The sequence below is a fragment of the Maylandia zebra genome, linkage group LG6 (assembly GCF_041146795.1).
Source record: "Maylandia zebra isolate NMK-2024a linkage group LG6, Mzebra_GT3a, whole genome shotgun sequence".
NCBI lineage: Eukaryota > Metazoa > Chordata > Actinopteri > Cichliformes > Cichlidae > Maylandia > Maylandia zebra.
Window position 1 is genome coordinate 7,014,010 of NC_135172.1, and position 13,051 is coordinate 7,027,060.

General features: G+C 37.3%; 1 protein-coding gene across 3 annotated transcripts in view; it reads right to left on the reverse strand.

The window, feature by feature from the left end:
• The window catches only part of LOC101482796 (glycine receptor subunit beta), a 74,756-nt gene that overhangs the window by 38,954 nt on the left and 22,751 nt on the right, over positions 1 to 13,051 (reverse strand). For all 3 annotated transcript variants that reach the window (XM_024802652.2, XM_024802651.2, XM_076884591.1), the window contains exons 3-6: positions 12,345 to 12,451; positions 4,565 to 4,632; positions 3,915 to 4,141; positions 372 to 454 (exon numbers count right to left, since the gene is read on the reverse strand). In XM_024802652.2, coding sequence (XP_024658420.1) covers positions 372 to 454; positions 3,915 to 4,141; positions 4,565 to 4,632; positions 12,345 to 12,451 — 485 coding nt within the window. The remainder of the gene's footprint in view (positions 1 to 371; positions 455 to 3,914; positions 4,142 to 4,564; positions 4,633 to 12,344; positions 12,452 to 13,051) is intronic.

The window sequence follows — 13,051 nt, forward strand, 5'->3', positions numbered from 1 at the left end:
GACAATGTCAATAATATCTATTATTGTTTTTTGTTGAAATTTAATTAACATTTTATCTAAATTTTACATAAATCACTTGAAATTAAAATCTACTTAAGTAAATTAAGTGTCACTTTGTTGCCATAGGTTTTTTAAGTAACCTCTTGTCACAGTTTTTACAGTGTAGTTCCTCTTATAGTATATTTAGTTTTTTGTATTCAGACAGACAAACTTCAGATGGTTAATGAACTCGAGGAGTAATGGTGGACAAGCAGAGGAAGACAGCCATAGATGTAGCTATAACAAGTGTCAGCAACATCAGCTGGAAGGAAGGCGAGAAGCTCAAGAAATAACAAGGGCGGAGAGAGCAGCTAGATCAGGAATATACTCACAACTCTCCAGCTGCATCTTGCATAGCTGTGTGTCCATTGGGAAAAGCGTAAGATCCAAGGGACAAGACAGTGTCACCGACAGCCTGCATGTGTAAACGGAAAACACACAACAGGCTCAACAGGACAAAGAAAAAATTGCCCTATTACTGTATAATCCTTTTTTAAAAATAAGTTAATTTACCAGCTTTTTATGTTAACAACACATCCTAAACTCTTTCTTACTTATTCCAGAGATATGTAGAGCGAGATAGCAAAATTACAATTCTATGAAAAATAATATTTAATATGTTATCTAATAATAACACAAATAAAACATAACATTTTACACAAGTTGTTAGGTGGAAATTTTCTCAAGTATGAAGAAAAATGTCCTCATGTGTTGCTCTGCCCCTCTTTCCCCTCCACTTCGTGTTCGAACATCCATACTGCCTAAACAAATTTCACAAAAAAACAAAGGTTCTTAGAGTTTTAATTAAAACTTAAAACTTAAAATTAAATTAAAGCTTAATAGCTTATTAATAGCTATTAATATCAATAAACACATACAAAAATTGACTTTTGAACAAAAATGTTCTATGGAGAGATTCGTTTTGTAAAGGAAATTACATTGTGATTTTTATCAGTGCTAAAACATTTTGTGGCTTGTAAAAAATTCCCCTCTCTCACAGTATTCATCCTTCAAACTCGGGTCCTCTACCAGATGCCTGGGAGCTTGAGGGTCCTGCTCAGTATCTTAGCTGTTCCTCGGACTCCACTCTTCTGGACAGAGATCTCAGATTTTATTCCTGGGATCTGCTGGAGCCAGTCGCCTAGCTTGGGGGTCATTGAGTGCTGCAATTACCACTGGGACTACTGTTACCTTCATCCTCCACATCTTGTTGAGCTCTTCTCTGAGCCCTTGGTATTTCTCCAGCTTCTCGTGTTTCTTCTTCCTGATGTTGCTGTCATTTGGTATCACTTCATCTATCACTACAGCCGTCTTCCTCTGCTTGTCCACCACTACTATAACTAGTTGGATAGCCATCCCATTTTGTCCGTCTGTATCTGGAAGTCCCACAGGATCTTAGCACAGTCATTCTCTACCACCCTTGACCTCTCCCATTTTGACCCCGGGACTTCCAGGTCATAGTCGACACAGATGTTTCTGTATACTATGCCGGCCACTTGGTTGTGGTGTTCCATGTATGCCCTGCCTGCCAGCATCTTGCACCATATGTGCTGGATTGTCTCAGGGGCATCTTTACACAGTTTGCACTTGGGGTCTTGCCTGGTGTGGTAGATGGGTCTTGTGGTCAGAGCTTGTTTTTGTGCTGCCATGATTAGTGCCTCTATGCTATCTTTCAGTCCAGCTTTATCCAGTCACCGGTAGGACTTCTGGATGTCAGCCGCTTCCTCTATCTGCCGGTGGTACATACCGTGCAGGGGCTTGTTCTTTTATGATGGTTCCTCCTCTTCCTCGGGTTTCTGCTGCCTGAGGTATTCACTGAGCACACGGTCGGTTGGGGCCATCTTCCTGATGTACTCATGGATGTGCATTGTCTCATCCTGGACCGTGGTACTGACACTCACCAGTCCCTGGTGCCTGACCCTCTGTGGGTTCTGGGTGGATGGGACTGGCCCCACATGGTGCTGAGGCAGGTTATTGGTCCGTAGCTGGAGGGGACCTGGGGGTCCCTGGGGATCAGAACTGTCTGGCCTTAAGTTAGCCATTCTGGGTGTCTCTCATTTACTAGCAGCTGGTTCATTTATGCTGCAAGACATGCATGCAGTGCAGTCAGCTTCTTCAGTCAGTAGGCATGAACCATGTCAGGACCTATTGCTGACCAACTCTTATCTCTCTAGTGTACCTCTTCAAGCAGCTGACCAAGGCTGTGAGTCTTTGCTTGACAGTTTCCAAGGCCTCAGATATGGACAGCTTGCTGTACTTCTTAAGCACCTTCTTCACTGCCCATTTGTGCAGCTCCGATAGTTGGCTTACTTCCCTCCATGCTACCTTGATCTTAGCCTCTAGTCATCTTCTCCATGGAGGGTACTGCTCCTTGTGGCTGCTCAACTTGTAGCCAAGCATCTCACTGATTACTGCTGCCGTAGTGTAGATCAACTTGTTAGTCTCTGTAATGGCGGCGGTAGGTATAGTCAGTAGTGCTGCATTTACATCATCTAGTAGACCTTCAGAGGGCACCTCACATAATCTTGGTAACCGGCTACAGTAGCGAGCTCCTCTCGCACTCAACGATCCTTCTTCCATCACACTTGGGCCTTTGTACTCAATCCCGGGTGGGGGTGAAGATATCTCCCCCCTGACCTGTCATCTGTGATTTATATTTACAGAGACAATACTCCACAGCATGTGCTCCTATATTAGAAACATACTATAACCCTGCAGTTACACACATGTTGTCAGCACACTGACAACATGTGTGTAGTGCTATACTATTCAATGAAGCCTAATCACTCTTTTTCCCAAATGTGAGAAAAATAAAATATTCATATTTTGCATGATCTAATTTAAATTCAAAAAACCTGTCACATTGATAGATGCCTCTGATTTTAAGCCTCTAGCTGTCAGTTACTAATACTTGTCACCTACCATTTGACAATTTTATAGGCTATGCCAGACCATATATTGCCACCACTGTTCTTAATAGTGATGCATGTGAATTATTTAATGCTACAACAGTGCCACTGTTACTGTTCTAATCCCTCAAAATAGAAATGGTTCTGATTTTTTACATAAATTTTTTTTACATCTTATTCTTTATGAAAGCAAGAGCAAGTTAAGAACCAATGTAAAAACAGAATTCAAAACTAGGTCTGCCTAACATTTCATATAAGCTCAACAAAGAAAAGGCTTATGTGCTCCCTGAGCACATAGGCCTTTTCTTTGTTGATATATCACCATATAATACCTAAAAGTTAACCAATTTTTTCTAAAAACAGCTTAGAGTCACTGAAAAAAAGACAAGATTAAAGTCACTTCTATGAATCAATAATTTCTCCATGACCCTCAGAGAAAGACAAAAACTTTAAACTGTCTCTAAAGTCTGCAGACTCTGCTACAAACTGAGGTCAGTGGGCTTTTCTGAAAATTATAACTTTATTTTCCAGACAACTGATTAGTTCTGCATGTATTAATGACTTCTATGACACTGTTCCAGGTCACTTTGGGTGTACAACGAACGGGTACTCATGAGAGCTTTCAAGAGAAACAAAGCTTTCTTGCTCCCCTTAAGTGTTTGCACCTTCTTGATTTACACACTACAAGCCACCTTTTCATGCACCATACTAACATGTTAACTTTTTGTAGGGCTAAATATGTATGGCTGAGGCTCATGAGAATCACTCACTTTTTTTAAGAGACCAAAATGTGATTTCTTAAACATAAGTCATGACAGGATAATCACAGTGATTGTCCAATTCATGGCAATCCATTCAGAAGTTATTTTCTTCAGAATATTAAAAGGTATTCATTGTTTAAAAAGAATGAGGCAAAAAATGGATTATGGGTCCCATAGATTGATTAAAACAGATTTAAAAGCACACCTCATGCTGATCAGGACGTCTCCATTCCTGAAGATGAAGAGCAGTATATTGTCTTGTGTGACATCATGAAAGTTTGCATTTTTTTCATTTGCAAAGAAAAGATCTGGTTTCCATAAACACTGGAACATTTTGGGATCAACAGTTAGTGCTTCACTCTTATAATCTGTAGGAAGCTGTAGACGAGGGTCATTCCATCTTTGTCGAAGAAATATATTTACTCTGTAGTCCTGCAAAGACAAATATTGTATTAATAATTTGCACTACATCAACTCCTACTTGTTATGGCTAATATTTAAAATGAAACATATTGTGAAACTTTTCTTTTTTTTATTCTGCTATTTTTCTTAAGTCTGGTCATACTTGTGCAATCCTATTTTTTTTCCATATGTCGCCAATAAACAGCTGTATCCTGAGTCAGGCTAAAACAGTAACATGTAGCAAGTGTCTCCTCAATTCTTCAGTATTAATAATACTAATGTAGTTATGGTGATTCATTCATTTAACAGAATACAGTGAATGACTATCATTAATGCAATGCGTATTTGTAAAAATATACAATCTGCATCTTTATCTTATCTGCATCTCTCCAACATTTAGTAGTTTGAGCCAAATTCCATTAATCTAATATGCATTGTTTGTAGCTGTATTACCATAGTCGTCTCCTGGATAGACCCAAAGCTGTTAATGAAGATGTTCACTCTGGACTCAACTGGGATACCTGAGATATAGACACAAGGATACAAAGCAATATAAAGTAAGATGATTCTAAAAGAAGGGAGTGCATACTGAATAAATTAGTAAACATGCTTTTACTGGTCAGCAAGTTACCCCATGTGATCATGCAAACACAGGTAAACACAAAACAAAACAAAAAAACTGTGCATTTTTATAACTTTAAAAAATGATTTTTTTGTCTTTTGCATTGGTACCAAACAGTACACCTACACTGGAATTTTACATAAGATTCAGCCTTTTTTGAAATAAGAAGACACAGCACAGCAATAAATACCCAGCCAGCTGTCAGCTAACAGTCCCTCCTCCTTCCCTTTGGGCTTATCTATTTTCTACTACAAGCACACCCCTTTCACTCAATTGTGGTGACACTTTAAAAAAAAAAAAAAAAGCCTCAGTATTATTGTGAAGTCTTTGCCTTATAATTTAAAGCCCATTGAGGCCACTGTTTTGATTTGGTGCTAAATAAATAAAACTGAACTGAATTTCACATTGATATGAAAGCTTTCATTGTAAACCTCTTCACCCATTAAAAAATGAAAATTTAAAAATAAATGAAGTCAGTTTGACAATTCAGACATTTTATACTGCTAAACTACACCAAAACTATTTCCAGTAAACAGTTCTTCATGTAGCCATTTCAATCCAATCCAATAAATGCATACAATTCATAGAAAAATAATATTCTTGTACACAAGCTTTCACATGTATCTCAAACAGATGTTGTTTGGGATATGGTTTCTGAGAGTGGTAGAACAAATTTTTTCATTTAGCATTATGAGACTTATGAGTATGTCCTTCATTTTTTCTGTTAGGTTGCAGCTTAATATTTTCACTAATTCTCTAGATTTATTTAAACTGTTATATTGTGTATAAAGTCTTAAGTGACCTATAATTTCTCTATAATATTTCTCTGCACTGCATGAGTGTCTGTGTATATATATGTATGTATTAGGGCTGCACGATTTTGCATAAAATGAGAATCACGATTTTTTGGCTTAGAATTGAGATCACGATTTTCTTTTCCAGTATAAATATTTATTGCACTTATTAACTGCACATCAACTTCGTAACAGTTGAGACTGAACATAAAAACAACAAATAAACATAAAAACAACAAATGTCTCACATTTTGTTGTTGCCGCAAAATGTTGTACTGCTTGAAATTCCGTCTCCACCGTTGCTCGACACTGCGTGTACAGAGCAGGTAGTGCAACAATAGAAAAATAGTTGCGGGACGGCACTGTGTAGCGTTTAGAATAGAATAGAATAGAATTCATCTTTATTGTCATTGCAGGTACAGGGCAACGAAATGCAGTTTGCATCCATCCAGAAGTGCTTTAGTGATATAGATATATTACAATATATATTAGCAATAATATAGATATGTAAATATATTACAGAAATGGGTCTATTATGGTATGTTATAATGTACACAGTATGAAGTATGTTGTGAATATTTTATAACTATAAGTATGTACAGGCTGTAGTGAGTACAAGCTATGTACAGGCTATGAACAGGATATAAATATGAAAAACTATACAGAATATGAAATAAATAACTTTACAGAAATCTGAGATATACAGCTATACAGAAATGGGAACTATGCAAGTTGTAAACAGTTGTAGGGTTAAAAATTATCGAATGTACAGAATGATTATTTACACAGAGCTATACAGTAGTGCAGTTAAGATAAGTGAGATATAATTCCTACAGAGGCTATATAAAGTGCTAGTGGTTGTGAGTGGTGGTTCAGTCCATGTTATTATTGTGTGTTTGAGGGTACAGTTGTCCATTGTGGGTGTGTGTCTGTCCAGTCCATGTGTTAACGTGGGTCAGATGTCAGGAGGCAGAGTTCAGGAGTCTGACAGCTGTGGGGAAGAAGCTGTTCCGGTACCTGGTGGTCTTAGTCCGGAGGCTCCTGTAGCGCCTCCCAGAGGGCAGGAGGGTGAAGAGTCCATGTGATGGGTGACTGGTGTCTTTGATGATTTTCCCAGCCCTTTTCAGACACCGCTTCCTGTAGATGTCTTTTATGGCATGAAGTGGTGCTCCGGCGATGCGCTGGGCAGTTTTCACGACCCTCTGCAACGCCTTCCGGTCCGAGGCAGAGCAGTTCCCGTACCAGACTGTTATACAGTTGGTCAGGATGCTCTCGATGGTGCAACGATAGAAGTTCACCAGGATGTCTGAGGACAGGTGGTTCTTCCTCAGAGTCCGGTGTTGTCTAGGGTGTTGATCATTTTCCTAAATCCCTCGTTTTGCACAGTGTTGATGGGAGCCATATCGTTGGTCAGGTGATAAGTGATAGCCTCCGTAATTTCTTTGTGCCTGTGGGAGGTCGACGGGTAAAGGGAAGCGCTGTATAAGGTTCCCGTTATTGATGTTTGGGTGGTTGACCGGGACGGATTTTCTCCTGTCACTTTCTCGTCATCCCTGACGTGCTCTCCGTTGTTTTTTCCTGCTAATTTTAGCATCACACGGCACAGCTTCTGTGTCACGTGGTATAAGGCTCCGTCCTTGTCATTTGTTGAGCAGGAAGAGTGAGCGCTTGTTTTCATGCAGAGTACGTCCCGGATCAAAATGCGGTACAATGGTCGTCGTCGTCTTTTTTTTTTTTTTTTTTAATCGTTGTCATTTGGAAATGAGATCGCACATAAGTATGAATCGAGATCGCGATTTTCTAACGATTAATCGTGCAGCCCTAGTATGTATGCATGTATGTATGTATGTATATATATATATATATATATATATATATATATATATATATATATATATATATATGTGTGTGTGTGTGTGTGTGTGTGTGTGTGTGTGTGTGTGTGTGTGTGTGTGTGTGTATTATTTGTTCATGCAATTTGTACTAATCTCTTGCACAATCTCAGTCACACTTTTACCTCTTTAACTTAAAAAATAAAAATTTGGTTATCATTCTCAGGGGGAGAAGCAAACAAAACACAACCCACATGTATTTAATGAAATTGGCAGACTTAACAATAGCAATTATGATGGACATGTACACTTGTGCATACTAATGTACTCATATAAAACTATTTGTATTATAAACCAATAAACTTTTTCACTAAAAATTGTGTTTGAAAACACCCATCTCCCTGTGCAGTAAGTAATACGTGAGAGGTATATGTAGTACTTAGTACTATAGTGTTATAATGATCACTTTTAGTATTATTGCATTAGTTGGCATATGTCAGCCCATCAGTTATTAGACCACAAATAATATCCCTGCAAAAACCTAATCTGCAAATCTTTAGTAACTCACTGTTATTCTGATTAACCATTTCCACTAAAGAAACAGAGCAAAACATTCCAGAGCAACCTGTGGCTGGTTTTTAAGTGTATGTTGAACAAGGCTCCCTCCCATTAACTCTGTCACCACCAGTGTTGGTCAAGTTACTTGAAAAGAGTAATCAGTAACTAATTACTGATTACCTCCCCCAAAAAATAATCCCATTACTTTACTGATTACTTATTTTCAAAAGTAATTAGTTACTTTTTAAAACATGATTGACACCCTAAATAGGTGATAAAGCAATAGATCTTTCAGCCCAATTCTACTTTTTCTGCATAATCCTTCATATAAAATGTAATCAAATAAAAATATCTCATTTTAAAACTTGTTTTATTAGTTTTAATCTTTTAACTTTATGCATCAAGCAAACATTATAAGCAACATTCTCTGACTGGAAGAAATTTGTTTAACATTTAAACCTATTTTCTGCATATTCCAGCACATAAAATAAAATCATTTTTTGTGTTTACCCTCACTCTTTCAAATAGATGCATGTAAAATAAATAAAATCAAAGACTGAGCGGTCCTGTTGCTCTATTTTCACCTGTATAGCAGGAGTGGGGCAGGCGGAGGCCGCAGCGGTCAGTGGAATGATACGGCAGTTTCTCTGTGAATTTCACATTCCAGTGGCAGCGTATTTGGTGCTTGCTTGGAAGTTTAGGGGTTTTTTTCGCTGTAAAAAGAAGTTTTCTTCCCACGCAGTGAGCAGCGGACGCTAATGTTTTTGTCACTTTTTACGGAATCAAACTCAAAGTAAGGTCAGTACTTCCACACTTTAAATGTTGCACACTCATACTCTCTCCCGCTCTTGTTATATTATCCATTTTTGATCTGCACACAGCTGTTGCCACGAACGTTGCACTCGCTTACCTCATTGACATGAGACACTCTCGCAAAAAAAATCACGGTTTTAGTAACGCAGTAACGCAGCGTGCTTACGGGAAAGTAACAGTAATCTAATTACCTTTTTTGCAATGATAATCCCTTACTTGAAAAAAGTAATCGGATTACCCATCTCTGGTCACCACTGTCCCATTGATAGATAAATTAATTAATTAATTTAAAAAAAAAACCCACACTATTTTACTTGATTTGACTCATACTGTTCAATCTAAAATATCAAAAAACCAAGTAAAATTTAATGGAAGAAACAACACAACAAAAATAATCCTACTGATCTTTCCATCAGAAGCAAGAATTCTGTGGTGTTTTATGTTATTATTTAGAAATCACTCTATAGACTTTGACTGCCATAAGAAACATTGATGGGACCATGTTAAACAAATGGCCCTGACTGCCTTCTTTCACTTAATCATCACTAAATTTAGAAATATCCTGACTCCGTGATGCTGACAAATTAGTTCATGCATTTGTTTCTTACTGAATTATTGTGATTCCTTACTATATAGCGCTTGTATTAATGAGGACTCAAAAGTCTTATAGTATTATATCATCTCAATATATCATCCTGCTGTCAGACTAAATTAGGGATTATACTTTCTGTCTCCACTAAGGTCCGCTTGAGTTCCAGTGACGTAAATTATCATCATAAGACGATTAGTATGAGGATCCATGCAAACACAACTGCCTGTTTTTTGTGACCATGTGAACTCCTCCGCAGAAAATTTACATTTCAGTAAGTATGCATTCACTCAGAAGCAACTTTTAAGGTGGGATGTTTTGATGCATATCAATAGAAGAATTGTGATTGTTCAGTTGGCCTTAATCATTGTATTAGTGTTGTGTAAATGATGACAGGCGACATCAAAATGACAGAGCAAGCTGTGTTTTGGGATTTTTCTTTTGAAGACTTTGAAATTCATCTTCATGGCAAAAGTCTTTCTTTACATTTAATGAAATTTAGATTGAAAAATCTATATAATTTTGCATAAGATGATACTTGTCAAGATGTTGTTGGTGTGTAGAGAATGCTGATTGGACTGAAAGACAATAACCTTTTCTTCCTCCACTGACGGTGCCATATTGACATATGACTTTATTCAACAGAAGATCAAGGAAGTTATGAAACTAGTTATAAAACAGCTAAAGCCTTCCTTCTCTTTGCTTATGTTTCACTGTCTTGCCCACCCCACCCAGATCACAAAAAACATTTTCTACATGCTGTCTACCAAAAGACACAACTCAGCAAGAAACATGTATATTCCTCCCACTGACCTGCCCAACTCTATCCATTATCAGTATAATATTTTACTGCCAAAAAAACAGTAAAACAATCTCGTGAGCAATGTCATATCTAGATAACTAGAGCAGAAATTGCCAGGCTGTAAATACTGTTGAACAGCTAGCAATGCATACACATATTCTAGAGTACTTTAAGTATAAGTAGTTTGATAGCATCTCTTCTTTTCTGTATCCATCTTTCAAAGCTTGTCTTTAGCCTCCCTCCTTTTCTGGCCCTATTTAATGATTTGCTTGCACGAACAGAGCTGCTAATGTTAAAGTCATATCCTGCATTCTTCACTGGCTCGTGTCTTTATCAGTAGTGGCTTTCAAAGGGTAGACTTACTCATAGCAGTGACAGGACATTCGCTCTCCCTACCCCCATCCCTTTTCAGTGAGTGCTTGAATTACAGTGCCTGATAGGAAAGCTGTCACTCGAGCAAGGATTTTCTTTTTAGCCACTATTTCATTTTCTCCCACTCTGAAAATGCATTCCTTATTGCTAGTAATGGTGTTTGGTGGTTGATTTTATACACCTGTGGCAATGTGGCTACACCATCTCTGAATCGAGGAGGGGGTCAAAGGGTACATCTGTCACCATCTCACAATGCTGTGATTGCAGCCATTCCCCAACTCTCTGTGAATGGTACTCATGGCCATTGATCAGTGGTCTTTGATCAATGGTCATGACAATTTCCATATTAATGAAGAAACTGACCTCAAAGCCCATTGTTTGCCAGTGGTGGTAGTTTCAGTCATTGTGCAAATGTACTGTTTATAAGGTTGGAAACCTGCAGTCAGCTGAGATTGAAGAAGTCAGTTGGATGAGTGATGAAACGTTTCTCCCACTGAAAAATCCATGCCCATGTGAACAGAATCAACTTTTTGGGATTTACTTGCCTGATTGAGCATGCATCAAGACAAGGCTGACATGGTTTGGGCATGTACAGAGAAGAGATAGTGGATGGAAGGAAGGAACAAAAGAAAGAGACCTCAGAGGAGGCTCATGGATACATACAGAGGGCTGATGTGACAGAGGAAGATGCAGAGATAGGATAAAATGCAAGATGATCTGCAGTGGTGACCCCTATAGGAAAAAGCTGAAAGATGTTTGCACTATGAATAGTTGAAAGTGTTGAACTTTTTTCTTTTTTTGATACTTTATTTTTATGGTTTTTTTAAACATTATACAGGGGAGATAGAAAGTATCAACAAAACAGAACATAAAAAGATAAAGAAAAAAATGAATAAAATAAAATAATAATTTAAAAAAAATGGACTGGAAAAAAATTGACTTTTTCCTATAAATTAAAGTAAAACTTTTTTTCACAGAACTGTTGGACATCATAACAATTTAAGTTCAATGGTAAATTTCATATCCAACTTTTTTTCTGCTTTGTTTTTTAATATACAGGGTGGGCCATTTATATGGATACACGGTAATAACATGGGAATGGTTGGTGATATTAAAGTCCTGTTTGTGGCACATTAGTATATGTGAGGGGGCAAACTCCTCAAGATGGGTGGTGACCAGTGTTGGTCAAGTTACTTGAAAAAAGTAATCAGTAACTAATTACTTATTACTTCCCCCAAAAAGTAATCCCGTTACTTTACTGATTACTTATTTTCAAAAGTAATTAATTACTTAGTTACTTAGTTACTTTTTAAAAACACGATTTACAACCTGAATAGGTGATAAAGCGATAGATCTTTCAGCCCAATTCTACTTTTTCTACATAATCCATCATACAAAATGTAATCAAATGGAAAAGTCTCTTTTTTTAACTTGTTTTATCAGTTTTAATCTTTTAACTTTATGCATCAAGCAAAAATTTAATTATATGCAACATTCTCTGACTTGAATAAATTAGTTTAACATTTAAACCTATTTTCTACACATTCCAGCACATAAAATAAAATATTTTTTGTGTTTACACTCACTCTTTCAAATAGATGCAAGTAAAACACAGCAGAAAATAAATAAAGTCAAAGACTCAGTGGTCCTGTTGCTCTATTTTCACCTGTAAAGCAGGACTGCGGTAGGCGGAGGTTTACCCTGGTGCAGGTGTGCCGCGGTCAGTTGAAGAATCCGCGAGTTTCTCTGTGAATTTCCCATTACGTCGTTGCGTATTTTGGGAAATGTGTTTTGACTTGATGAAAAGACAAATGTAATTCTGCATGGTGGTTGTATACACTGGAACTTTACCTTGAAAGTTAGGTCTTATTCTTGGGTCATAACTGACCATCAGACGATTCAAAATGTTGGAGGTAGAGTTAGCTGGAACCTGTGCCAAATCTTCTGGAGACAACTGCCTGTTAAAGAGGATGATATTGGACAATAATTAATATGATTTGAGCAGATGACAGATAAAAGTAATGTAAATAAAATAATTTAAATCTAAAATACTAAAAGTGTTAGAAATGATGGTTTCTTGATGGATACATATGACTTCATACTTCTGGGGGTGCCACAAGCAGGCAGCGGCTGATAGTGCTCCGGCTAATTCAGTGTCCTTGTAATCTGTAAGCTGAGGACCACCAGGTTCAGTATTTTAAAGTTACATATAACACGTTCACTCATCGATTCAGACAAGTACTTTTTCTGTGCTTAACCCTTTAAGACCTACCACAGAACCAAGTCCGCCAGAGCTTATATTATATTTTTACATGGTGTGTTGCCATTTTTGGGAGCATTTCAAGTTGCTATACATCAATACAACAATTATAGCCCAGATTTTAATAATATGTATTCATTAAGTGCATAGTAATTACATAAATTGCAAAAAAGTGCAATAAACTACAAAAAACTTTAAAATCATTTTTGCTTTTTTAACATATATTTCTAGTTAGAGAAATTTGAGAGGCTTATCCCTCAAAACTGTAAATACAAAAAAGTTGCACAAAATAGTTTCC